The sequence below is a fragment of the Marmota flaviventris genome, chromosome 3 (genome assembly GCF_047511675.1).
Source record: "Marmota flaviventris isolate mMarFla1 chromosome 3, mMarFla1.hap1, whole genome shotgun sequence".
Lineage (NCBI taxonomy): Eukaryota > Metazoa > Chordata > Mammalia > Rodentia > Sciuridae > Marmota > Marmota flaviventris.
The window spans coordinates 7,052,374-7,079,572 of NC_092500.1; the positions used below are offsets into that span (position 1 = coordinate 7,052,374).

General features: G+C 39.2%; 1 protein-coding gene across 1 annotated transcript in view; it reads right to left on the reverse strand.

The window, feature by feature from the left end:
- Nucleotides 1–3,199: 3,199 nt before the first annotated feature.
- Wbp2nl (WBP2 N-terminal like) overlaps nt 3,200–27,199 on the reverse strand; it is a 40,643-nt gene continuing 16,643 nt past the window's right edge. The window contains 6 exon segments of the mRNA XM_071609137.1: nt 3,200–3,344; nt 3,346–3,619; nt 17,930–18,037; nt 23,476–23,568; nt 23,774–23,915; nt 24,159–24,267. Coding sequence (XP_071465238.1) covers nt 3,200–3,344; nt 3,346–3,619; nt 17,930–18,037; nt 23,476–23,568; nt 23,774–23,915; nt 24,159–24,267 — 871 coding nt within the window.

The following is a 27,199-nucleotide window of genomic DNA, read 5'->3' on the forward strand; positions in this document are numbered from 1 at the left end:
CCACATAAAAATAAATAAATAAAGTAAATGTATTAAAAAAAAGAAAGAAAGAAAGTACCCAAAATATCAGTGGGTGTCATAAGGACCCAATGAGTACTTTGAGATTGTAGCAGGCCCAGCTAAATTCTCACTGAGTTTGTCCTAAACAGAACAAACAGTCCCTTTGAATACACAGGACACAAAGCACTTCTCATAAAAAATACCTCTTATAGAAAGAATCTGACTCAATCTTTTGGAAATAATTGTACCAGGCAGTGAGAGCTAACAGTAGGTATGCCACACAGCACCATGTGGAACCAAACTTGGTTCTGCTTGGTCCCAAATAGCCAGCTTGGTGGAAAAATAGCAGCTTGGTGGACCAGGTGAACGGGCACCTTTAGCAGAAGAGAACATGAAAGTAAAGTCTCCCACTCTCAGGAGACTCAGGCCTGCTACACTTTCTAGATAATCGGACCTTACCTCAAATCTACTGGAAGGAAGAGGAGTAAAGTTGAATTTTTACCTTTTTAGATTTCAAGTCCCTAAATGTTTGCAAAATATCAGTTATTTAGAGAACTATTAAGGTATAAAAGAGGTCACACCCTGTTCCCAACTCACCGTCACATTCCAGCAGACACTGAAAAGTTGAACATGGGGAACCTTATTCCTGCTCTAGTTCAAAGATTCTCTCCTTTCTTCCTCTTTTGTCATTTTTGCCCATGTACAGTGGTTTGGAAGTAAGAAGAAACATTCTTATAAGAAAAATATATCATCAATTTCCTGTAAAAACTTTGGAGAAAGAGTCAGATCTGTGGCCTGTGTTCAATATGTAGCATGGTCTGGATTCCCTGTTTGGAGCTTTGAGAAAGGGTTATAGCTATGTTTTCCCTTCTCCTCTGTCCAGTTACCTAGGCAAAGTGGCAGTCTCCATGCTATTGACATTCCAGCCGCCTAGACCCATGACTCTGTGACAATACTTTCAAAGTGATAGCAGCAGCTACTTTCCATATTACCATATGTATTCTTTTTAAAAATATTTTTTTACTTGTAGATGGACACAATACTTTTATTTATTTATTGTTTTATGGTGCTGAGGATTGAACCCAGTGCCTCCCACATGAGAGTGCTCTACCACTGAGCCACAATCCCAGTCCATCATATATCTTTTTCAAGAAGGTCTCCCATTCTCTGTAAATTGGAATTGAAGTTCTTTTTCTCTGGAATGGGAAGAAGGTCTTTAACTTCTCTTCTCTGTTAGAAAGAGCTTTAAGGTTTAGCAACTCCAGACAGCTGCAATGGATAATAAGCCATAGGGACTGTGGAACCTAAAGGCCCAACAGCCACGGACTGGGCCATGGGAAGATACAGAGAGGTGCCAGGGATGCAGCTGACATGGTAGGGAATGTGGTGGCCCCTGGGTGCACAAAGCCCGGAAGACAGAGCTCTGAGTGAGCAGGTGGAGCATCAGCACAGGGAGGAGCCTGAGGAAGATGTAAGGTCTGAGGGTGTACCAATTCCCAGGAGGCTGCACTGGGTAGGCTGGCTGCATTGGATACTAACCTTTGCTGTTCATGGTAGCAGCGGGTCCAGTTTGACTTGGTGTGGCTGACAGTTATTTTTTTTCGTCCTCTTCCTGTTCAGAGTCACTCAATATCTATAAATCTTTGGAGATTAAAATGATTTCTTATTTCAGGTTGCATTTTGCTAACACTAGTCAAGTTGAGTATCTTTGGAAATATTTTTCAGTCACATTATTGCCTTAATTGGCAATTCATCTTTTTGTCCATTTTTTCCCTTTGGGGTTGATTTGTGGTTCTTCATATATTCTGACTATAAATCATTTGTTCATTAATCTATATGTTGGAAATGGTTTTCTCCAAGTCTGCTGTTGCTGCCCCCGACCCTCGCGGGTAGCTGAACTTAAGCTCGTATGAATTTCCAGGGACACCAAATAAAACACAGACAGACACTTTACCTTTAAACAAGCTTTAGGATGTTTCTCCTCTCTCAGCCTCAGGCTCCCCAAATTGGAGAGCAAGAGAAAGTCACGAGAGGCTGGCAAGAGAGAAAGAGAGCATGGTTGGAAGTGGGCTTTTATTGGGGTGGGGGGACTCTTGTTCTTAGAAAGTTCCATTCAAAAAAGGCCAGAAAGGGCAGGGTTAAAAGGGACGAGTATAATTCAACCCAAGGGGAGTCGCCTACATCTGAAGACACGCCCTCAACTTCCTGAACCAGGACAATGCCCAGATCACTACAAAATGTAGTGGTCAAAGCCTCTGGCTTCAGGATGGAAGGCGTGAGTCATTCAGAGTGGCTCCCCACATGCTGTCTTTTTTTAAAATATTTTTTTTTAGTTGTTGATAGACCTTTGTTTTATTTATTTATGTGTGGTGCTGAGAATCTAACCCAGTGCCTCACTCATGCCAGGCAAGTGCACTACTGCTAAGCCCCAGCCCCAGCCCCAGCCCCTGCTGTCTATCTTTTAACTTTTATTACACATAAGTTTTAAATTTTGACATAGTCAAGTTTAACACTCTTTCCTTTTCTTTTTGGTCTTCTCAAAAGCTCCTTTCTCTACCTCCACACATCATTTTCAACAGCTGCATAATACTTCATTGTATAAATATATCATAATGTATAAAATTCTCTCTTATTACTGGAAATTTAGGTTATTCCATCCTTTCATTAATGTACAGAATAATGTGGAAAATAACTGTGTTCATCATGATATTCTTAGCACATGTCTCAGTGCCTATAAAGAAAGCATAATAAATGTTTCTTGAAGAGGGATAAGGAGAAAAGCAGGAAGCTTTTCCAAACTCTTATACAAAATGTTAAAAATGCAGCCCAAAGTCAACCAAATTATTGGCAATATTGGGAAAATAGCCCTGTAATGCTCCTTTAGCCCAGATAACCAAAAGATGAGTCTGCTTCTAAAATCTAGGAGGGTTGGGGGAGCAGATATATAGCTCAGTGATAGAGCGCTTACCTAGCATGTGCAAGATGTACGAGGTCCTAGATTCAATGCCCAGAACTGCAATAATAATAACAATTAAGTAATTAGTTTAAAAATATAAAATATAGGCATAGAAATAAAGCCTAGCCTTACCTTACGATTGCCCTTTCAAGGAGTATAGGCCTGTTATCAGTATACCTGCATCCTCTCCCTTATTTTGACTTCAATGTTAGGGTGCTGCTTTGCTTGATAAGTAGTCAAGGTTTACATTTTAGAAGTGAGAGAATAGGCCGCAGAAGCTGAGGTAGAGGGAGAAGAAGCTTCATGTCCAGGAGTCTGTGCTGTTATAGTTTTGGGATTCTGGACTCCAGATCCAGCAGGTGGAGCTGGGGATCTAGAAGGGGGGGGCTACAGGTCTTGAGCTTCTCGAAGATGGGTCTTCATATCCAGGAGGTGGGACTCCATATCCAGGAGGTGGGACTCCATATCCTGGAGGGGGGGCTCCATATCCTGGAGGGAGGGCTCCATATCCTGGAGGGGGGGCTCCAAATCCTGGAGGGGGAGCTCCATATCCTACAGGAATGGCTCCATATGCCATAGGAGGGGCTCCATATCCTGCAGAGGGGGCTCCATATCCTGCAGGAGGGGCTCCATACCCTGACTGGGGGCCTCCATAAACCAAAACTGGGAATGACAAAGAGAGAAAAAACAATTCAGTTATTCTGGAGACAAAGAATAAATGAGAGGAAAGAACATCAAAACAAAAACAGAAAACACTGAGGCAAACTAACAGAAGAAGAGAATTCAGGTAGAATAATGCTAAAACATTTTTTCTTCAGCCATACCAGCTAAAAGCTTTATCATTTCCTATTGTGGAGAGACGCAAAAGAACATAAAAACAATCCTATAGTTAAATTGGTACATTATTTATAGTTGTGCACAGATACATATTTTATTTAATAAAGTTTGTTTTGATTATGAATAAGGTACTACATGCTCAGTGAGGAAAATTTATTTGGACTATAGAGGGTAAAAAGTGAATAAAGAAGAAAGTCATCTATAATTTCATTATCAAAAAACAAATACTAGGGCTGGCGTTGTGGCTCGGTGGTAGAGCGCTTGCCTAGCATTTGCCAGGCCCTGGGTTCAATCCTCAGCACCACATAAAAATATATTTTTTTTTTTTAAAGAGAGAGAGAGAGAGAGAGAGGGGAGAGAGAATTTTAATATTTATTTTTTAGTTTTCGGCGGACACAACATTTGTTTGTATGTGGTGCTGAGGATTGACCCCGGGCCGCACGCATGCCAGGCGAGCACGCTACCGCTTGAGCCACATCCCCAGCCCAAAAAAATAAATTTTTTTTATTGTGTCCAACTACAACTAAAAAAAAAAAAAAAAAAAAATACTAGTTTGATGTATTTCTTCATAGAATCTTGGTGAAAATTTTTATACAATCATGATCATATTGATATGTAATTTTTACTTTTTTGTTAATATTATTTAAAATTCTTTATATCATTAATTTACTTCATACATTGAAAGCAGGATGATAATTTGTTATATGGATTGATGCTACTTAATTTCCCTGTTGTTATAAAGCCTGCTGTTTCCGGGGCTGGGGCTGGGGCTCAGTGGTAGAGCACTTGCCTAGCATGCGTGAGGCACTGGGTTCGATCCTCAGCACCACATAAAAAAATAAATAAATAAGTAAAATAAAGGTATTGTGTCCATCTACAACTAAAAATAAAATTAAAAAAAAAGAAAGCATGTTGTATCCAAATTTCCAATTACTATTATAATAAACAGGAGCTTCATTTCCTTGGGCCACATTCCCCAAAGTGACTTAAATGGGCCAAGGTGAATGAACAACTATAAAGTTATTTTGGTGTAATTCATACATATATTTAAGCTAACTGATTCTATAGTAGATGACAAATATATAGTAGATAACAAATAAATAGCATTTCATTCATTCTTCATTATGAATTCAGCTCTTCTCAACTAATGTATTTGGTCTTATAAAATCTTTTTAAAATAAATCTTTCAAGTATTGTAATAATGACTCAACCAACAATTTCAGTGACAAACTTAGTGTTAAAGCAAGTAGCTCCAAATAGATTGATGCCTAAATGAAGTGTGTCTGGTGAAAAGCCCTTTTGAACTTGCCTCTCATGTGAACATGCGTAAGGTCATCACCCATTTAAAATGTCCAGCCTGAGAGATGTTACAAGCTTAGAAGCTAGCGTTTTCATTCTCAACTGAAAATCAACGACTTTTCCTACATCCATCAAAGAACTGAGGTCACAAGGCAACTTAGCACCCCTAAACATGGAGAGAAAAGTGAATACAGAAAATCACAGTAGAGATCACCTTACCCAGAGAAGTCAGTAACTGGACTTTTTTCCTATTTGATAACAATGGAGAGAGAAATGCAACACACTTTAAGATGGAGTTCTTACAGAAAACTAAAGACAACAGAAGGCATGGAACGGGGTTGGAGAGGAAACTAAGAGGAACTTAAGCCTTTGATACTACAACCAGAGCAAACACTAAACACTGTTTAACTCCTAGCCAGACTGATTTTTAAAAACTCACATTAAAAGCCTAAATACCTTAGTTACTATAACTTAACAGATCATGTCCAACTTTTCAACAAAAAAACACAAGCCTTAATAAAAGGCAAGAAAAAAAAAGCCTAATGAGCCAAAGAAAGAATAAAAACTATTCTCAGATGTGATGCAGAGTTTGGAACTATCATATTGGGAAATTAAAATAATTATGAATAATCTAGAAAGAACTCCAAAGGAAAAAACAGATATCACATAAGAACAGATTGTAGTGTATTCAGGGTGCTATCATTTGGATCTTGAATATCCCTCAAAGGTCCATGTGTTAAAGGTTTGGTTCCCAGGGTAGCACTATTAGGAGGTATTGTGAATCTTCAGGAGAAGGAGCCTTATGGGAAGACCTTGGTCATTGAGGGTAGTCAGAAGGAGACTACAGGACTCTCATCTCTTCCTCTTTCTCTCTGCCTCTGAGGTTTTGCTCTGCCACACACTGTCATGATGATGTGCTGCCTTGCCACAGGTCCAAAACAGTAAGGTAATTATCATGGACTGGACCTCCTAAACCATGAGTCCAAAAAAATTCTTTTATTTTTTTAAGTTAATTATCTCAGGTATTATATTACAGTAACATATTAACTTTCTGTTGCTGTGACCAAATACATGAAAATTTTAGCTTAAAGAAGCAAAGATTTATTTTGGCTCACAGTTTCAGAGGTTTCAATCCATAGTCATTTGACCCCATTGCTCTTGGGCCTTTAGCAAGGCAAAACATCATAGCAGAGAGCACAACATGAAACACAGCTGCTCACCTCATGGCAGCCTGGAAGAAGAGGGGGTGGGCAAGGACAAGGTATACCCTTCAAGGACATACCCCCAGTGACCTACTTCTTCCAGCTAGGTCTCACCTCCTAAAGTTCCACCACCTCTCAATACTGCCAACAGCTGGGGACCAAGCCTTTAATACATGAGCCTTTGGGTGACATTCCAGATCCAAATTATAACATGATAAAAAACTAACATATAGGGAGATGGAAATTCTTAGAATCAAATGAAAATGCCAGAAATAAGAAACAGTAAAAGAGAAATTAAGAATGCCTTCTTTTCCCCCATTGGATCAAACTAAACAAAAATGAAAATACAGCCTATCAAAATTTGTGGGATGCAGTGAAATTAATGCTGAAAGAGGAATTGATAGCACTGAATTTATAGCACTGTGAACACACACACACACACACACACATATACATATGGAAAACTTTGGAGATATAGATATATATATGAATGAAGCAGAGCTGGGCCCAGTGATGCATGACTGTAATCCCAGCAACTCTGACCAGCCTGAGAAACCATACAAACATATGGAAATTGAACAAGACTCTCTTAAATAAAGAATGGATCAAAAAATAAAGAGAATATAGGTGCTGGGGTTGTGGCTCAGTGGTAGAGTGCTTGCCTAGCATGGGTAAGACCTGGCTCAGCACCACATAACGATAAATAAATAAAGGTATTGTGTCCATCTACAACTAAAAAATATTTTTTTTTAATTTTTTTTTTTTAGTTGTAGATGTACACATTCCTTCATTTTATTTATTTATTTTTGTGTGGTGCTGGGGATTGAACCCAGTGCCTCACATGTGGGAGGCAAGCTCTCTGCTACTGAGCCACAACCCCAGCCACCTAAAAAATATTTTTAAAATAAAATTTAAAAAATAAAAAATAAATGAGAATATAAATCAAGAAATTCTTAAAAACAAATGAGAACAGAAATACAATGTATCAAAATTTCTAGGACAGTATGAAAGCAATTCTAAGAGAAAAATTAATAGCACTGAGTGCTTCCATTTAAAAAATAAATGCCAAATAAATAAGCTATGCCCTACCTCAAGGTCTTAGAAAAAGAAGAACAAACTAACTCCAAAACCAGTAAATAAATAATTAAGATCAGAGCTGAAATCAATTGAAATTGAAAGAATAAGAAAACAATACACAGTATCAATGCAAAGAATTGGTTCTTTGAAAAGATAAGACTGATGAACCCTTAGCCAAACTAACAAAAGAAAGAATGTGACCAAATAAATATGATCAGAGATAAAAAAGGAGATATCACCACAGAACCTTCTGAAATCCACAGAATTACCAGAATTTATTTTGAAAATTTATACTACCATAAACTGAAAAACCTAGAAGACATTGACAAATTTCTAGACACCTATAACCTGTCCAAATTAAATCAGGAAGATCTAGAAAACCTAAACAGATCAATATCAAATAATGACATTAAAACATCAATTAAAAGCTTTCCAAAAGGGAAAAGCCCAGGACCGCATGGAATCTCAGCTGAATTCTAATAGACCTTTATAGAAGAAGTAACACCAGTCTTTCTCAAATTATTCCATGATATTGAAAGGGAGGGAACACGTCCAAAAACATTCTATAAAGCTAGTATAACCCAGATACAAAAACCAGACAAAGACACATCAAGGAAAGAAAACTATAGACCAAGGGCTGGGGTTGTGGCTCAGTGGTAAAGCACTTGCCTAGCATGTGTGGGGCACTGAGTTTGAGTCTTGCTGAGACTCAATTGACAACTAAAAAAATAAAGAAAACTACACTAATATCCCTGATGAACATAAATGCAAAAATTCTTATAAAACATTAGCAAACTGCAGTCAAAAACATATTAAGAGGCTGGTGTCACAGTTCAGTCATAGAGCACTCTTCTAGTATGTGTGAGGCACTGGGTTCAACTCTCAGCACCACATATAAATAAATAAATTAATTAAATAAAGGCCCACTGACAACTAAAAAAATTTTTTAAAATATTAAGATGATAATACACCATGATCAAGTAGGTTTTATCCCAAGATGCAAGGTTGGTTCAACAAACACAAATCAATAAATGTAATTCACCACATAAATAGAATTAAGAATAAGAATCATATAATTATCTCAAAAGATACAGAAAAGGCCTTTGATGAAATCCATCACCCATTCATGTTAAGAACACTGGAGAAACTAGGGATCTATGGAACTTACTTCAACATCGTAAAGGCTACTTATGGCAAACCCAAAGCCAACAGCATACTGATGGAGAAAAACTAAAAACATTTCCTCTAAAATCAGGAACAAGACAAGAATGTCTACTCTCACCAATTTTATTCAATGTAGTTCTTGAAACATTAGCCAGTATGATCAGACAACAAAAGGAAATCAAACAGATACAAATTAGAAAAGATGTCAAACTCTCTCTGCCAATGACATGACCCTACATCTAGAAGACCCAAGAAACTCCACCAGAAGACTTCTAGAGCTAATAAGTGAGTTCAGCAAAATAGGAGAATACAAGACCAAACCTCATAAATATATAGCTTTCTTATACTCCAACAGTAATTCAGCGGAGGAAGAAATCAAGAAAACAATTCCATTCATAATAACCTCCAAAAAAAAAAAAAAAACCTTGGAAATTAATTTAATCAAGGGGTACAATGAAAATCACAGAACAGTGAAGAAAGAAATTGAAGAGGACCTCAAAAGGTAGAAGAACCTTCCATGTTCTTGGATAGGTGGAATTAATATTGTCAAAATGACCACACTACCAAAAACAATATACGCATTCAATGAAATCCCCATCAGAATACCAATGACATTCTTACAGAATTATAAGCAATTCTCCCCGCCCCCCCCCACTTTTTGGTGTATTATAGTTGTACATAGTGATAGAAATTGTTGGTACATACTGATGGGATTTGTAGGTACATACCATGGAGTGGTTCCATGCCTAGTATTTTGAGGAGCTTCTACTAATTTTCATAGCAGTTGTACTAATTTACAGTCCCATCATCAGTGTGAAAGTGTTCATTTTTCTCCACATCCCCTACAGCATTTATTATTCTTTGTAATACTGATGACTGTCATTCTGACTGGTGCGAGATAAAATCTCAGTGTAGTTTTTTTTAATATTTATTTTTTAGTTTTCGGCAGATACAACATCTTTGTTTGTATGTGGTGCTGAGGATCGAAACTGGGCCGCACGCATGCCAGGGGAGCGCACTACCGCTTGAGCCACATCCCCAGCCTTCACTGTAGTTTTAATTCTCATTCCCTCCTGAGGTTTAGGATTCTATAGACAAAGTCATTACCTGTACCTAAAATCTAAAATATTGACCCTACGTTTTCTTCTAGGAGCTGCACAGTTTCTGGTCTAATTCTGAGGTCTTTGATCCATTTTGAGTTCATTGTTGTGCAGGGTAATAGATAAAGGTGTAGTTTCATCCTTCTACATATGGATAACCAGTTGTCCCAGCACCATTTGTCTAAAAGCCTGTCTTTTCTTCAATATATGTTTTTGGCACCTTTGTCAAGAATCAGATGACTGTATCTGTGTGGTTTGTCTGTGTCTTCTTTTCTGTACCATTGGTCTATGTGTCTATTTTTATGTCAGTACCATGCAGTTTTTGTTACTATAGATCTGCAGTATAATTTGAAGTCAGGTACTGTGGTGCCTTAAGCATTGTTTTTTGGCTTAAAATGACTTTGGCTATTGCAATGGTTATTTTGAATTGCCGATTTGATTGGATTAAGAAATGCCAAAGACTAAGAGGTTTCTGGGTGTGTCAATGAGGGTGTGTCTAGTAATGATTGACATGTGGGATAGCAAACAGAAGTGGAGACCCTCCCTAAGTGTGGGCAGCACTGTTTCCACAGCTTGGGTAGAATAAAGTTGGAAGAACAAGAAAGCAGCAGTAGATGCAAACTTGATTCTTCTTTAACGGGTTCCTGATTGCTACTGCAATCACCTGAGGATATCAGACTCTCACTCCTTCACTCTTCCAAAGGGAACAATGCCAGTGATTCTCCAGGGAGTTTCCAGAGCATTAGGTCTGGGACTGGGGTAGCAGCTTTGATCCCTCTTGTTCTGAGGCTTTAGCATCTTGGATTGTGCAGCTACTAGTTCCTCCAGATCTCCAGCCTGTAGACGGCCACTGTGGACTATCCAGCTTCTAGTCATATAAGTCAATCTAATAAATTCCCTTTTTATAATTATACTTCCTATTGATTCTGTTCCTCTAGAGAACCCTAATACACCTATTCTGGGTCTTTTATTTTCCTAAATGAATTTTAGGAATGGTTTTTCTAGTTCTATGAAGAATGCCCTTGGTTATTTAATGGGGATTGCCTTGAATCCGTATATTGCTTTTGGTAGCATGATCATTTTGACAATATTAATTCTGCCCATCCAAGAATGTGGGAGCTCTTTCCATCTCCTGGGGTGTGGTAAGCCATTGTTATAGATCGTGGCCGCCATTAGAAGATGGCGCCGGCTTCCACTGTGGCCTGTGGTAAACAACTCCTTTTATGGAGAGTTGGCGCGCAATCCCTTACCACCCTATGAGAGAGATCCACGTGGCGGCTTGGGATTGGGCTGCGGGGGGGGCTTTATTATGCTGTGCTTGGGTGTGTCGGGTGCGGGTCGCTAGAAGATGATACTTGAATCAAGGCCTGAATAAACTGCTGAAAGAAGAATCCTGTGTCGTGTTTTCCCTTGCCGGCGAGGGGTCGCGACACTTGGTGGCCCGCACGGGGAATTAATATTCCTCGAACCCAGGATCCAGAACTTTCAGCAGTCAGGGTGGTGCACCAGTAAGTTCCGAGGTAAGTGGGAATCCGCAAGCTAATAGCGGGACGCTCCTCTGTAGAAAAGGAGAGAGCGGGGATTTCATAGAACGGGACGCTCCTCTGTAGAAAGGGAGAGAGCGGGGATTTTTGTACTTTCACTTTCATTATATCTTTGGAGACATTATGGGCGCTACCTCTTCAAGCCCAATTTTGTTGGCCCTAGATGGGTTGCTACGTTCAAAGGGACTTAAGGTAAAGCAGAGCACTTTGCAAATGTTTTTGAGAGAAGCTGATATAGCGGCTCCTTGGTTTGCCTTTTCAGGGAGTCTTACGATTCCTAGCTGGGACAAATTAGGGAAAGATCTAGATTTCGCTCGTGAGCAAGGCACCTTAGAGGGTGGTGTTATACCACTTTGGAAGTTAGTTAGAGGATGTATAGTAGATAGTAAATGCCAAGAAGCTGTGAGTGAGGGTCAAGCTGTTCTTGAGCAACTACATGAGGAAAAATCTGAAGGATCACATAGTGAAGTGGCAGAGAGTATTAAGAGTAAGAGTAGTGAGAAGGCAAAAGAGCCTGAAAATAAAAATAGGAGAAGGCTCTACCCAGACTTGACCGAATTAAAAACGCCTGAGAACACAAGCGACTCAGAGAGTTCTGAGGACCTTGATATATTGCTACAACTACGCAAGATAAAAATGAAGAAGAAGAAAAAGGAGATACAGGGCACGCAGGCCTACTTTAAGAAGGGGAAGGGATCTAATATCGGTCAACAAAACTCTGAGGAGGAGGAGGTAGAATATCTAGAAGAAGATATGGTGCCGGTTGCCCCACCCCCGTATGTGGGGGGAAGCCAAGGTTCCGGGAGATCTTTTCATGCGCAAGTTTGGAGGACAGTTAATACAGATATGGGACTTGCATACCCTGTATTTCAGGACAATAACAGGGGAAGATATCATGAGCCTTTAGACTTTAAGATAATTAAAACCTTGGCAGAATCTGTCCGCACTTATGGCATGGATGCCGCTTTCACCCTTACTCAGGTGGAGGGACTTACTAGATTTTGCATGACTCCTTCAGATTGGGCTAGTCTAGTCCGTGCTTGTGTTTCCCCAGGGAAGTACTTGGATTGGAGAGCATTTATGCTAGAGGGTGCAGTAGAGCAAGCTGCCCAAAATCATGCAGCGGGACGCCCTGCCTGGGATAAGGATATGCTTTGGGGGCAAGGCAGGTTTACTAATCAACAAACAGGATACCCCCCCAACATTCACGCCTTGCCAAGATCATTCTTGGGAGAAACATCAGGTCGCTAAAGGTTTCTCTCTTTCCCCCTCTCTTAAAAGATACTTGTATAATTCTTCCAACAATAATTCCTCTATAGGAGCAGGTTGGTCTTGGTTTCAATGGTTGATTTCCAATGAAAAGGGAGCCACAGCTGATATTTCCGCTTTGGCTCAATTACGAGGAGTCCAAAGTTGGCTGTTTAATGTTTCTGGCATTATCCAAGACTCGGGGCGAGGTAGGAGGCTTAAAATTTCTGCAAATAATTCACAATTATCTAATGCTACATTACCCTCCGCAGCAGTCTGTCTCCAATCTCCGTTCCTGTTTATTTTGGCTAATGATACACCACAGGGGATGCTTAATTGTTCTAATGTTACCTGCTATTTGTCTGAGTGTTGGAATGGCTCCTGGACTATGGCAGTGATTATGAAAATTCCAACCTTTGTCCCGATCCCGGTTACTGCAGATCCAGAATCTTTTCCTATTGTTGAACTGATTAGAGCCCGTAGAGATTTTGGAATTACGGCAGCTATAGTGACAGCTGTGGCGGTATCTGCTGTTGCAGCGGTTACAGCTGGAGTAGCCATGGCCAGCCAGGTACAAACTGCTGCCACTATTAATCAGGCTATTCAACAAACATCCACCATACTTGAATCTCAAAGTAGAATTAATCAACACATTTTATCTGGGATTCTGGCTGCTAATCAAAGGATAGATCTGCTTCAAGCTTAGGTTGAGGAGTTGTCTAATCTAGTACATTTGGGTTGTGTCGATCAACGTGTGCATTTATGTATAACCTCTGTCAGATTTAATGATTCCAGGAATGTCTCCCGCATCATCGGGGAGTATCTATCCGGAACCTGGTCCATGGAAGCAGAAAACTTGATCCAGTCTCAACTAACGCAGATTGCTGTTTTGAATAGTACCCGTGTCGAACCAGTGACTTTGGGTCAATTCACCAGTTGGCTATCCTCTGCTTTTTCCTTCTTTAAGGAATGGGTGGGAGTGGGCATTTTTGGTGCTATTTGTTGCTTCGGTGTTGTGCTTTGTTTGTGGCTTCTCTGTCGCCTTAAAACTCGCCATGCACAAGAAAAGGCTATGATTGTACAGGCTCTTGCAGCCTTAGAAAATGGCATTTCTCCACAAATCTGGCTTGCACAGCTTAAACAGTGATTTCTGGGCAAGGCCATTGCACCCCAAGTTAGTTTCACATTGCACTGGGATTGGCTTGCCCTCTTTCTTATTCTCTCCCAGTGCTGAATAGCCTTTGCACTCTGCAGGTCTTGTTACCATTGCACGCAGATGGGTTTCAGGACTGGTACTTCTTCTCTGCTATAGAATCTATACATTTCTCTAGGGCTTGGGGATGGTGTTGCCAACTTAAATTTTGTTATTTTTACCAGGCTACCTGTGTTATCCTACTTCTTCTCGCCGTCGTCACGATGCAGGATGCGAGGCAAGGCACTGCACTTGAGTGATCCCTCAGCGGACCTCAAGGAAAGCATGTCTTATTGCATGCGGGTTTGACGTCCACGCCCCGCCCTACGAAAAAAGGCGTCGGCTGATATGGGATCAGGTCTGGGGAAGGCGCCTCCTTAGGACTGAACCATACATTGCAGCCACTTCTGCAGTGGGATAGGACCTCTACTTTCGCCTGCATTGTTATATAAAATAAAAGGGGGAACTGTGGTAAGCCATTGTTATAGATCGTGGCCGCCATTAGAAGATGGCGGCCGGCTTCCACTGTGGCCTGTGGTAAACAACTCCTTTTATGGAGAGTTGGCGCGCAATCCCTGACCGCCCTATGAGAAAGATCCACGTGGCGGCTTAAGATTGGTATGCGGGAGGCTTTATTAGGCTATGCTTGGGCGCTCGGCGGGGGGTCGCTAGAAGATGATACATGACTCAAGGCCTGAATAAACTGCTGAAAGAAGAATCCTGTGTCGTGTCTTCCTTGCTGGCGAGGGGACGCGACACTGGGGTCCTCTTCAATTGCTTTCTTCAATGTTCTATACTTTTCGAGGTCTTTCACCTCCTTTAGATTTATTCCTTGGTATTTTATTTTTTTCAAAGCTATTGTGAATGGAATTGTTTTCCTGATTTTTTTCTTAGCAGATTTATTCTTGATATATAGGAATGCTATTGATTTTGTATGTTGATTTTGTAACCTGCTACTTTGCCAAATTTGTTTATTAGCTCTAGCAGTCTTTTGGTGGAGTTGTTTGGATATTCTAGGTATAGGATCATATCATCTGCAAACAGTGAACATTTGATTTCTTCCTTTGCTATTTTTATCCCTTCTCTTGCCTAATCGTTCTGGCTAAAATTTCTAGCACTATATTAAACAGGAGTTGTGAGAATGGACATCCTTGCTTGTCTCAGATTTTAAAGAAAATGCTTTCGATTTCTCTCCTTTTACTATGAGGTTGGCTTTGGGTTTGACATATATAGCTTTTAATGTTGAGATAGGTTCCTCTTATCCCTAGTTTCTTCAATGTTTTTTATCATGAATAGTTGATGAATTTTGTCAAGGGCCTTCTCTTGCATCTACTGAGATGACTAAGTAATTTCTGTCCTTAATTCTATTAATGTGATGAATTAGATTTATTGATTTGCATATATTAAATCATCCTTGCACCTCTGGAATAAAGAAAAAACAATTCCTAAAATCATTTGGAAGAATTATAGACCTAGAATAGCCAAAGCAATACACACAAGAAAAGCAAAGCAGGAGACACTACAATACCTGATCTGAATTATACTACAGAGCTGTAGTAACAAAAACAGCATGGTATTGGCTATAGCCATGAAGAAGACCAAGGGAACAGAATAGAAGACATAGAGACAAATCTACATACTCACAGCCATTTTATACTTGGCAATGGTGCCAAAAATGTATTTTAGAGAAGAGATGGCCTTTTTAATAAATGGTTCTGGGAAACTAGATAGCTATATTTAGAAAAATAAAACTAGACCCCTATCTCTTGCCCTGCACAAAAACTCAAATAAAAATGAATCAAAGACTTAAGAATTAGACCAGATACCTTGCAAATGCTAGAAGAAAACACCTCATCATATAGATGCTGACATTAACTTCCTTAACAAAACCCCTAAAGCTCAAGAAATAAAACAAAGAATTAATAAGTGAGATGCCATAGAACTAAAAAGCTTCTACACAGCAAAGGAACCAATTAAGAACATGAAGACAGAGCCTACAGGATGGGAAAAAATCTTGGCCAACTACCTGCTGATAGGGGTTTATTATCTAGAAAACACAAAGAACTCAAAAAACTTACACCAAAAAAACCCCCAAATAACCCAATCAATATCTGAGCAAAAGAATTAAACAGAAACTTCTCAAAAGAAGAAACACAAATGGCCACAAATACATGAAAAAATATCTCTAGCAATATATGAAAAAACATGAAAATATATGAATAAACATTTCTAGAAATCAGGAAAATGCAAATCAAAATTATAGCAAAACTTCTTCTTACTCTAGTCAAGAATGGCAATGATCATGAATACAAACAATAACAAATGCTGGCAAGGTTGTGGGGAAAAGGTACACTTGTACATTGCTGGTGGGACAGCAGACTAATACAACCACTCTGGAAAGCAGTATGGAGACTCCTCAAAACACTAGGGATAGAACCATCCTATGACTCAACTATCGAAAAGAAGAAGTCAAACTATCACTGTTTGCTAATGACATAGACCTATATGTAGAAGATTGAAAAACTTCCACCAGAAGACTTTTAGAGCTGACAAATGAATTTGGCTAAGTAACAGGATATAAGATCAAAACTACCATAAGATTTCATCTTACTCCAGTCAACAATGGCAATGATCAAGAAACAAACAATATAAAAAAAAAAAGAAACAAACAATAATAAATGCTAGCGAGGATGTGGGAATAAAGATGCACTCATACATTACTGGAAGGACTGCAAATTATACCACTATGGAAAGCAGTGTGGAGATTCCTCAAAAAACTATGGATCCGGGGGCTGCAGTTGTGACTCAGTGGTAGAGCTCTCACCTAGCATGTGTGAGGCAATGGACTTGATTCTCAGCACCACATATAAATAAATAAATATCCATCAACAAGTAAAAAAAATTTTAAAAATGAATAAATTTTTAAAAACTATGGATGGAACCACTTTATGACCCAACTAGCCTTCTCTTCAGTGTTTACCTGAAAGAACTAAAATTAGCATATTATAGTGATACAGCCATTACAATGTTTGTAGCAGCACAATTCACAATAGCCAAATTATGGAAACAACTCAGATGCCTGTCAATAGATGAATGTATCAATAAAATGTGGTATATATACACAATGAAGTTTTATTCAATCATAAAGAAGAATGAGATCATGGCATTTGTTGGTAAATGGATGGAAATGGAGAAAATCATGCTAAGTGAAATAAGCCAGGCTCAGAAATCAAGGGTCAAATGTTCTCTCTCATATGTAGAAGCTAAAGCAAACTAAGGGGAGAAAGGTTATAGTGGTAGAAGGAAGATAGAGGGAGGATGAGTGGAATAGAAGGAGGAGAAGGAGGAAGGAAGGAAGAAATGAATTTAACAAAATCATTTATATACATATATAAATGTACCAAAGGTGATTCCATCTTCTTTTTTATATACTGGGGATTGAACCCAGGGGTGCTTAACCACTGAGTTATATCCCCAGCCCTTTTTTTAAAAATATATATACTTTATTTAGAAACAGGGTGTTAAGTTGCTTAGGGTCTCACTAAATTGCTGAGACTGGCTTTGAACTCTCAATCCTCCTGCCTTAACCTCCTGAGCCCACAGCCATCGGGCCTGAAAATTCCATCTTTATATACGGAATATGTTGAAAGTACCAATCAAAAATAAATAAATAGGGCTGAGATTGTAGCTCAATGGAAGAGTGCTTGCCTAGCATGTGTGAAGCACTGGGTTCGATCCTCAGCACCACATAAAAATAAATAAAAGTACTGTGTCCATCTACAACTAAAAAAAATATTATAAATAAATAGTGGCTGGGGTTGTGGCTCAACGGTAGAGCGCTCGCCTAGCATGTGTGAGGCACTGGGTTTGATCCTCAGCACCACATAAAAAAATGAATAAAATAAAAGTATTGTGTCCAACTACAACTAAAAAAAATATTTTAAAAAATAAATAAATAAAGGAATGAAAGGAAGTACACTAGAATGGAGGGAGGAGAATAAGGGGAAGGAAAAGGGGAGAAAAGATAGGGGGGATGGAGATTAAAATCAAATTCCTTGCACGTATGATTTTTTTTCAAAATGAACCCAAATACTATGTATAATTATAATGCTCTAATAAAAAATTAAGTCTGAAATGCAAGCTCAGTCATCAGCTGACTTGCCACTAGGTTTCAGTCTGGAAACAGTCACAGATTCAACCATTTTCCCAGCCCCTGAACCTCTGCTGCTCTCCTACAGTAGAGCTGGGATAAGGCTTCACTAAATAGGTCTGTGAGCCTTTAACAGGAAAACCTTTCCACCATATCTCACCTTGACAAGGTGTCTGTTGAGTGCACATGTTTCCCTCTCCAGTAATAACATAAATTCCTGGAGTGGAGATCCAGTAATTCATAATTCGAAGTGGAGTTCCCCGGGCAGCTGTGAAGACAAATATGGTAAAATAGGAACTCTTTTAATTTTTGTAAGTCAGATACATAGCAGCAATCAACTGAATAATCAACAGCATTAAACACCATTTCACATGTATGTCCCACAAGACTCTTGGGATATGAGATAAAAAATATATATGACACTATCCTGAACTATATGCTTTGAGATAGATTGTGTCTCATTTTTCTATGATTATTCAAGGTCTCTACCTATCATAGTAGAGATTGAGAAAAAAACTTCCACATGATTTATTAAGATGACCAGACATATCCATTAAAGACGAATGTACCAGCAGTGTGGCAGAGAAAAAAGCACTTCTGTCTGTCCCCTCTATATATCTTAGAAGAGCACTTGTGACTGCATTTGTGGGCTGCTAAAATAATCCAGGATGATCTTGTCATTTCATGATCCTTAAACTAATTACATCTACATACATTGTTTTTACAATTAAGTTAACAGGTTCTGAAGGATTACGATATGGATATATCTTTGGGATCTATTATCAGTTTCCCACATTGAGTTCTGGGCTAAGGCATGTGACCAGAAGTAATGTACACAAGTTCCAGGCCTGGCCCATGAAAAGTTCCCAGGTAAAATCTTAACTCTCTTTCCCTCTCTGCTGGCTGCCCCTAAGAAGCCATGGACAGCAAATGTTGAAGATGGCAGAAATCCTATTAACCTAGGTATCCAAATGACTATATGGAACAGTGCCCTCTCTTGCCCCTGCTGATTAGCCTTTCTATAAGCCATAATATCTACAGTCTGAGCACTGTTAACTTGGGGTTTATCTTTTTCAGCAGCCAGCAGCATTTATCCTAACCAATTCAATATAGAGTTAACCTCTTTATCTAAATAACCTTCCTTTTCAATGTCTTTTATAGTATTTCCTTCAACAAGTAATTATTTTATTCACTTATATGTTTGCCTATTTTAATATGACTCTCACCAGACTATAAGTTTAAAAAAGGCTGGAAACTATGTGTGCCTTGTTAACTGTCATGTTCCCAATTGTCTCATCTAGGTTTTTTAAAAAAATATTTGAGGGCTGGGGTTGTAGCTCAGTGGTTGAGCTCTTGCCTTGCATGCATGAGGCACTAGGTTCAATCTTCGGCACCATGTAAAAAAATAAAAATATTGTGTCCATCTACAACTAAAATATAAATATATGTGAAATACATGAATCAAACACCCCTTACATACTGGGTGTGGTGGCACACACCTGTAATTCCAGTGGCTCAGAAGGCTGAGGCAGGTGGATTCAAACCTAGCCTCAGTAACTTAGCTAGGCCTTAAGCAACTTAGCAAGACCCTGCCTCAAAATTTTAAAAAGTACAGCCAGGGGCTATAGCTCAGTGTAGAACATTCCTTAGCACCCCATAAAAATGAAACAAATAAAATAAAGGCATGCTGTCAATCTACAACTACAAAAAAAATTTTTTTAAGTAGAAATGGCTGAGGATGTGGCTTAGTGGTAAAGCACCCCTGGGTTCAAACCTCAGTACCAAAAAAAGAGGAAAGAAAAAGAAAAAGAAAGGAAGGGAGAGAGAGAGAAAGAAAAGGAAAAAAAAAAAAAAGAGAGTGAGCCCTGACACGTCAACTCTGCAGAGGGGAAGGGCATCCTCCTGGTCACAGAATTAGATCACAAAACATGATTAGTCGTTAACTCCAAGGGTCTCAAAGGAGTCTATCTCACAAGCCCCAACTCAGGATGGGAGGAAGGGGATGGTAGTTTCCAATACTTAAGCCATAACTTAATCAGACCCAGAGCAGTTCCAGACACTGGGCCAAGTTCGTAGAAGTTGCTTAAATTCTTTCTAAGTGGCTATACAACTGCTGAGACTCTGCACCTAGCTTTGCAGGCCAAGAAGCAGATCTTAATGAGAACACAAACAGGAGTTGAGTTGCCTGACTGTTAGCACATAATTCTAAAAAGAGGCTCTTCTCAGTACTCTGAGGCCCAAACTAAGAGTGATTTCAACACTCAGTAAACTATTTTCCTGAATTCCCCAAACACCTCCAACATACAAGGACTAGACTTCCAAGTGTCCCCTGACCCTGAATCTCCCACAATGTACTTCCTCTATCTGCCAGGCACCTTGTAATCTGATTTCAGGCTCCAGATCTTGTCTGCCCTCTGTACCACCAGGGAGCATGCAGCTGGGTATGGTTTGTGAACTCCTCAGTCCCTCTCTCTTTATCCTGCATCATTACAGTAATTGTAAAACCTGTTCTCACTCCTCTTCTGTAATGTGGCTCTTCCACCATCTCCCTTCCTCAGCATTTCAATGAAATCTATTTCCACATGCAGTGCACACTTCTTAGTCTTCATTTTACCAAACATCTCTGAAGTTGCTGATCAGCCCATATTTTTTGAAAATTTCTCCCCCTTGGCTTTCAGATAATAAACTAACTTGATTCTCCTCCTCCCTTTCACTCGGTCCTTTTTCAATCTTTTTTTTTTTTTTTTTTGCATATCACTCATTCCCTTATCTTCCATTCTCTTCTTTTCCCTTTCCATTCCTTAAATTTTGAGGACTCTTGGAATCTATCTTCAATTCTCTGAGACAGCCCACTGCACACATGGCTCCAAAGAAGATCTGTGTGAGAAGATTTCCAAATGAGTTTGTAGATACAGCTCATTTTGGGACCCCCAAGCTCCATGACCAGTGGCCTCTAGCATCCCCATATACCACACAATTAATATGACACAGAGCTTAAAAGTATAAAGTCAAAAGGACATGACATCACTTATGTAGTATACTTGCCAAAATGCATGAGCTAAATATAATCATTAGGAAAGAAACAAACCCAAACCGAGGGTCACTGTACAAAACAATAAGCTCCTTTTGAAAAAACAGTGCTGGGATTAAACTCAGGGCCTCACGTATGCTAGGCAAGCTATATCCCCAACCCAACTATGTTCTTTTTAAAATATCAATGTCATAAAAGACAAACAGACCTAAGTTCCAGATTAAACTAGACAAAGGATGTAGGGCAATTAAATTCAATATGTGACCCAGGATTTGATTCTAGAGCCGGTAGGGGGAGTTCTATTAGAATGAGGAATAGTAATGAGATAATCATTTGAATTTGAATATAAACTATTAAATAATATTATATCAATACTAAAATTTCTGAATTTGATAAACACATTGAGCTAGGATAAGAGAATGCCCCTACTCTAAGGAGCTCACACTTGAATATTTATAAATAGTTCAGCAAAAACAAATCATTCAGCAAAACAAAAAGAAAAAAGAATATTATAAAGCAAATATGAGAATATGTTAATAATGGGTAAATCTAGATAAAGGGAGTCATTGTAACATCTTGAAAATTTTCTTTAGATTTATTTTATTTATTTTATTTTTATTTTGATGCTGGTGATTGAACCCAGGACCTCATTCTTATGAGGCAAGTGCTTTACCTATGAACTATATCTCCAGCCCCTAGATCTATTTTATTTTTTATTTTTTAAATTGCCAATGGACCTTGGGGTTGGGGATGTAGCTCAGTGGTAGAGCACTTGCCTCGAATGCGTGAGGCCTGGGTTCAGTCCCCAGCACCACGTAAAAATAAACAAATAAAAAAAGAATAATAAAAATATTGTGTCCATCTACAACTAAAAAAATACTTTAAAAATTGCCAATGGACCTTTATTTATTTATGTGAGTGCTAAGAATTGAACCCAATGCCTCACAAATGCTAGGCAAGTGTTCTACCACTAAGCCATAACCCCATCCTCTAGATCTATTTTTATAATAAAAAGTTTAAAGGAGAGGGGGGTGGACAGGTTGAGCTTTGGCTAACAGTATAGTCTTGGGAAATTATGTAAGCATCATTCACTCAGTTTCCCCATCTATAAGTGTAGATAATGATAGTACCTACATCATAAGATTTTTATAAGGGTTAAATAAGTTGACACGTATAAAGGGGCTTGGAAGACTACACAATATATGATAGATATTTAATAAGCGTTAACCAATGTAATTAGGTTCTAAAATTGAACTCATTTTTTTCTCCAACTTAGATTGATTCATATTCTTTTTTCTAATAGCTTTATTTTACATTCATGTGATGCTGAGGATCAAACCCAGTGCCTCATGCATGCTAGGCGAGGACTCTACTACTGAGCCACAACCCCAGCCCTGACTCATATTCTTGACCATGGTTTATAGCATCATGATCTATTTAGCCTTCTGAAAGAAACTTCATATCATCCTTCTCTTTTAATATTTTTTGGTTATTAATGGACCTTTATTTTATTCATTTATTTTATGTGGTGCTGAGAATCCAACCCAGGGCCTCACACATGCTAGGCAAGTGCTCTACCTCTGAGCCACAACCCCAGCCCTGACTCGTATTGTTAACCATGGTTTATAGCATCATGATCTATTTAGTCTTCTGAAAGAAACTTCATATAATCCTTCTTTAAGTCTCTAATACTATATGTTCATGCCATAAAATATAATATGTATCTGCATATATCTGTCTCTAATAGATTGTGTTTGCCTCAACTAGACTGAAGTTGGGGGTGGAAGGCAAGGGAGGAAGGGAAAGTGCATTCTAGACAAAACAAAGAGTATAAAGGTTCAGAGATAAGAGAATAAGACACAAAGAAGTCTATTTTTATTGAAAGTATAAGTCTAGTATAAAAGTTGAGAGAATCCAGGCATGGTGGTACACACCTGTAATCCCATGAGTTGGGAAGCTGAGGCAGGAGTATAGCAAGTTCAAAGCCAGTCTCAGCAACTTAGCAAGACAGTGTCTCAAAATTTAAAAATAAATAAATAAATAAAGAGGACTGGAGATGTGGCTCAGTAGTTAAACCTCCTGGGTTTGACCCCTGGTACAAAAAAAAAAAAAAAAAAGTTGAGAGAGTAAGGGACCTGGAGAGAGGCTAAATTAAATAAAAATACATCACAAAAGGAATATTTGTAGTCAAAGTTTGAAAGGGTTTTCTGGTACATCTATTAAATCAGTGCTGGAGAGTAGTAAGCACCTATACTCCCCTCTCATGGAAGACAAAGACTAAAGCTGAGAGAAGCAAAGACAAGGCCACAGAGAGCAGGGAAGATCAAAAGTCATGCCAGAGGCAGAAAAGCTAAGCCACCTGGGGTTGACCAAGAGAAGAGACTACTCAAAAGGTCTGTGAAACCAGCATCTAAAGAACAAATACTATCAGGTATAATTAGGCTCTGGGGTGTCTAACTGAAAGCTCCCTCAGACAGGGAGGGACAGAATAATCTTTGTGTTCCCAACACAAATTATGGGACTTGACACACATTAGGTAGGTCCAGGAAATGCCTGCTGAATACATGTGCAAATACCAACTGCCTGATCACAGAGGCCAGCAAATTTTAGCTAACAGTCCTACTTCAATTCCTCCAAACTCCACACTGTTTAATAGCTTTATCAGCAAAGCTCACCAGCAGCGGCAGCTTGTATCAGCAACTCAGCAAATTCGATGGCACCTCCTTTTTTGAAGACTAATTTAAAAGTAGCCTGTCCTTCCCAGCCACCTGTGGGAAGAAAGGGCACACACAGTTACTAAGAGACTGACACAGCTGGCAACAGAAGGACAACCACAGTCACTGAGGAAGCAATATTCAAAGAAGCAGGGCAGTTTCATGAATTCCAACACGAACCATGGCTGAATCTTAGCCTTCTAGATCATTTAGAATCTTTCAAGGGAAAAAAGAAAAACACCTGAGGTGAAAGATTTACCATCTGGAGCTGCATGAACAGTCCCTTGAATGTAGTTGGCATTAAAGAGTGGTTGTTCAACAGTGCAGTTCTTCATCAGATCAAACGGCATCATAAAGGACAACATGGGATCACTAACTGAGCATGAAGTCACGAAAATCACCTAAGTGAGAAAAGAAACTCTGGGAAAGGATGCAGAATTCCTCCATAGATTCAGACTCCTAAGAGCAAGGTCATTCTGGCATCCAAAGAACATCACCTGTTTTCTTCCATCTCTCTTTAACATGCAAAATCTCAAAGTGCAAATGTTTGAAAACTCTATGAAAGTCACAGTTTAAGTTCCATCCAGTTTTCAAAAAACCAAACATAGAATTAATTGGCAGGTCAAAAGAGAAGTAGAAATTACCCGGTATGAACTAAGAAACAACGTTCCCCTCTTTACACCACTAAAGAGGTTGGAGTTCTGTGGATGCTGTGGGAAGGAGAGTTCCACATCTGGACTCTGCTTCAAGACACTGGAAAAAAAGCAGACAGCACACAGTTTAGGGTTCACATAAAATGACACACACAATGTTCTTAGCACATCTTCTAGTTCAGGGCAAGAACTCAATAAATGTTAGCTACTGCTGCTATTTTAATGAAATAAAAAGGAATTCAATTGATCTTATTTTTGTCAATTCATTCTTAACTTCTGCCTTTTTTTTCAAGCAGGCTCATTTTACTCATTCTTCCCAAAACAGACATATTACTGGTAACATGGACTTTTTCCAGTCCTGGTTATATAATTTTTGGATTTAGATGCCAGACTCATGTTGCTTCTTTATTGAAAAGTGCTTCTGTTTTTCTTCTCCCTCTTTATCGCCAAATTAATTTTCTTTTTCTTGTTGAACACACATCTATTCTCAATGTTTGTTCATTAATTTTTACTCTTCTTGTGCAATAAATACAAAGCACTGGGCTAATAGAAATATTTTGTTGACTCTGGGAAAGAAGGTATTATGGTTTAGACATGAGGTGTCCTTCAAAAGCTCATGTGAAACAATGCAAGAATGTTTGCCGGTACAATGATTAGGTTATGAGCTTTCACCTAATTGGTGAATTAACTGGGTGGTAACTGCACACAGGTAGAATGTGGCTGGAAGAAGTAGGTCACTGGGTTTATATTTTGTTCCTGGGGAGCAGACCTCTGTCTCTACTTCCTGTTGCCATATACTGAGCTGCCTTCCTCCAACATGCCCTTCCACCATGATGTTCTGACTCACCTTTGGCTTTGAGCAATGGAGTTGGCCAGCCATGGACTGAGCCTTTGAAACCATGAACCAAAATAAACTTTCCCTCCTCTATATTTTTTTAAAATATTTTTTAATATTTATTTTTTAGTTTTCGGCGGACACAACATCTTTGTTTGTATGTGGTGCTGAGGACTGAACCCGGGCCGCAGCGTACCAGGCAAGTGCACTACCACTTGAGCCACATCCCCAGCCCCAACTCTATATTGTTCTTGTCAAGTCTTCTGGTCACAGCAACAAAAAAATTGACTAAAACAGAAAGTAGGAATACAGACTGCCTCAGCACCCTAGGACACTTTGTTCCCTTAGCCTCTCTTATTCTCCCTTCACAGTGAACCTGGAAAATTTAGACTCAGCTTTTCTCTCTCATAAAATCCTGTTGGGAGCTGGGCATGGTAGCACATGCCTATAATCCCAGCAGCTCAGGAGGCTAAGGCAGGAGGATCGGAAGTTCAAAGCCAGTCTCAGCAACTTAGCAAGGCTCTAAGCAGCTCAGCAAGACCCTGTCTCTAAATAAAATATTAAAAGGGTTGGGAATATGGCTCAGTGGTTAAGTCCTGGGTTCAATCCCCAGTACCAAAAAAAAAAAAAAAATCCTGTTGAGGTTTTTGCTTTCTCAATAATTAAATACTTATTATATAATAATTATGTAACTATTACATACTTATTAGTATATAATAATCATATAACTATTACATAATAATTATTAATTATCAGAGATATATTGTTCAATTTTTCCTATTGGCCCTGGCAAAGACTAAGTATTACCAAATATTTACTGAAAGAAAGGGATAGGTGATAAAAACGTCATAGCAGTTTAGTGGAAGTGTTAGGAAGGAGATATACAAGGCACGGGAACGGACATAAGAGGCAAACGAGAGGACATTTACACCTACGGCCGCAGCACTACCTGAAACTCCTGAGAGGGGAAACGGATCAGCCTGAAAGGAGGAAGCCAGACAACCACAGGGCGGATAGTGAAAGTCCCGGATCTTGGGCATGCGCAGAGGATGACTAAGTAAACCTGTTGCTAATTGATACATCATTAGCATTGTGGTTTGCTCCAATTGTGTGCGTTTTCTTGCTGGAGGGGAACTGATGCATACACAGTAGAAAAAGAAATTTTGTCAGGCTCAGCTGTTAATCAACCCCAGATCACTCAAGGGAGAAATGGTAGAACTAGCACAGGAATGACCTCATAGAAACGCTTAAGTTTAAGTTGCTTCTTAAGAGATGGGTAGTGTTTCAGTAAGCAGAGGTGAGGGTAGGGGACAATCCAAATGTGGAGCAAACAGCATTAATGGAGATACATGAGTGGATAATGGAAAACAAATTGCATACTTGGGAGAAGCTAGTGGCGTGGCTTCATCAAAGTATGTGAGGTCACAAGGAACAGTGAGAAATTTGGAAAGACAGGCTAGGACTGGAGCCTGGAGACATCATTTGACACACAAGGAGGAACTGTGAGCTTTCTCAGTAGGGAAGTCACAGATTTGAAGAAGCCCTGATATACTGGAGAGGTCAGTTTAAGAGTTCCTAAAATAGACATGATGTATTAAGAACTAGAACTAGAGTGGTATTGTGCAGCTAAAAAATAGATGAATTTTTTAGGTTTATTAAAGTATAGGCTATCAAAAAACAATAAAATAGGGAATTCCAAATATCAGTCTAGTCAAAGCAATGAACAAACTGGAAAGAAAAAAAACTGTCAGGAACAACTTTTTCAGAACAACTTGAAACTAATCAAAAGCTTACTACCAGACATAATGGCCCCTGCCTGTGATCCCAGCAACTTGGGAGGCTGAGGCAGGATCACCAAAAAAAAAAGCTTACATGTTCCTGCCACTATCATCTACCATGATATGATGTACCCGAGAGGTGGTCACACCAAAGGTTAGCAAATGTCAACAGTTTCACAGAAAAATCATATGTATACCAAATGATCTTCAGAATAACAGAATGGAATGGAAATCCCTAACGGATGAGTACCATGCAAAGATGAAGGCAAATGAGGAAGCAAAAAAGCAGGAAGCAGTAAACACACTGCAAAGCTGACAAAGATTCAGGAAGTGGTTCTGGGTGTGGTGGTGTAGGCTTGTACTCCAAGCTACCCAGGAGGCTAGGGCAAGAGGGTCACAAGTTCAAGGCCAACCTTGGC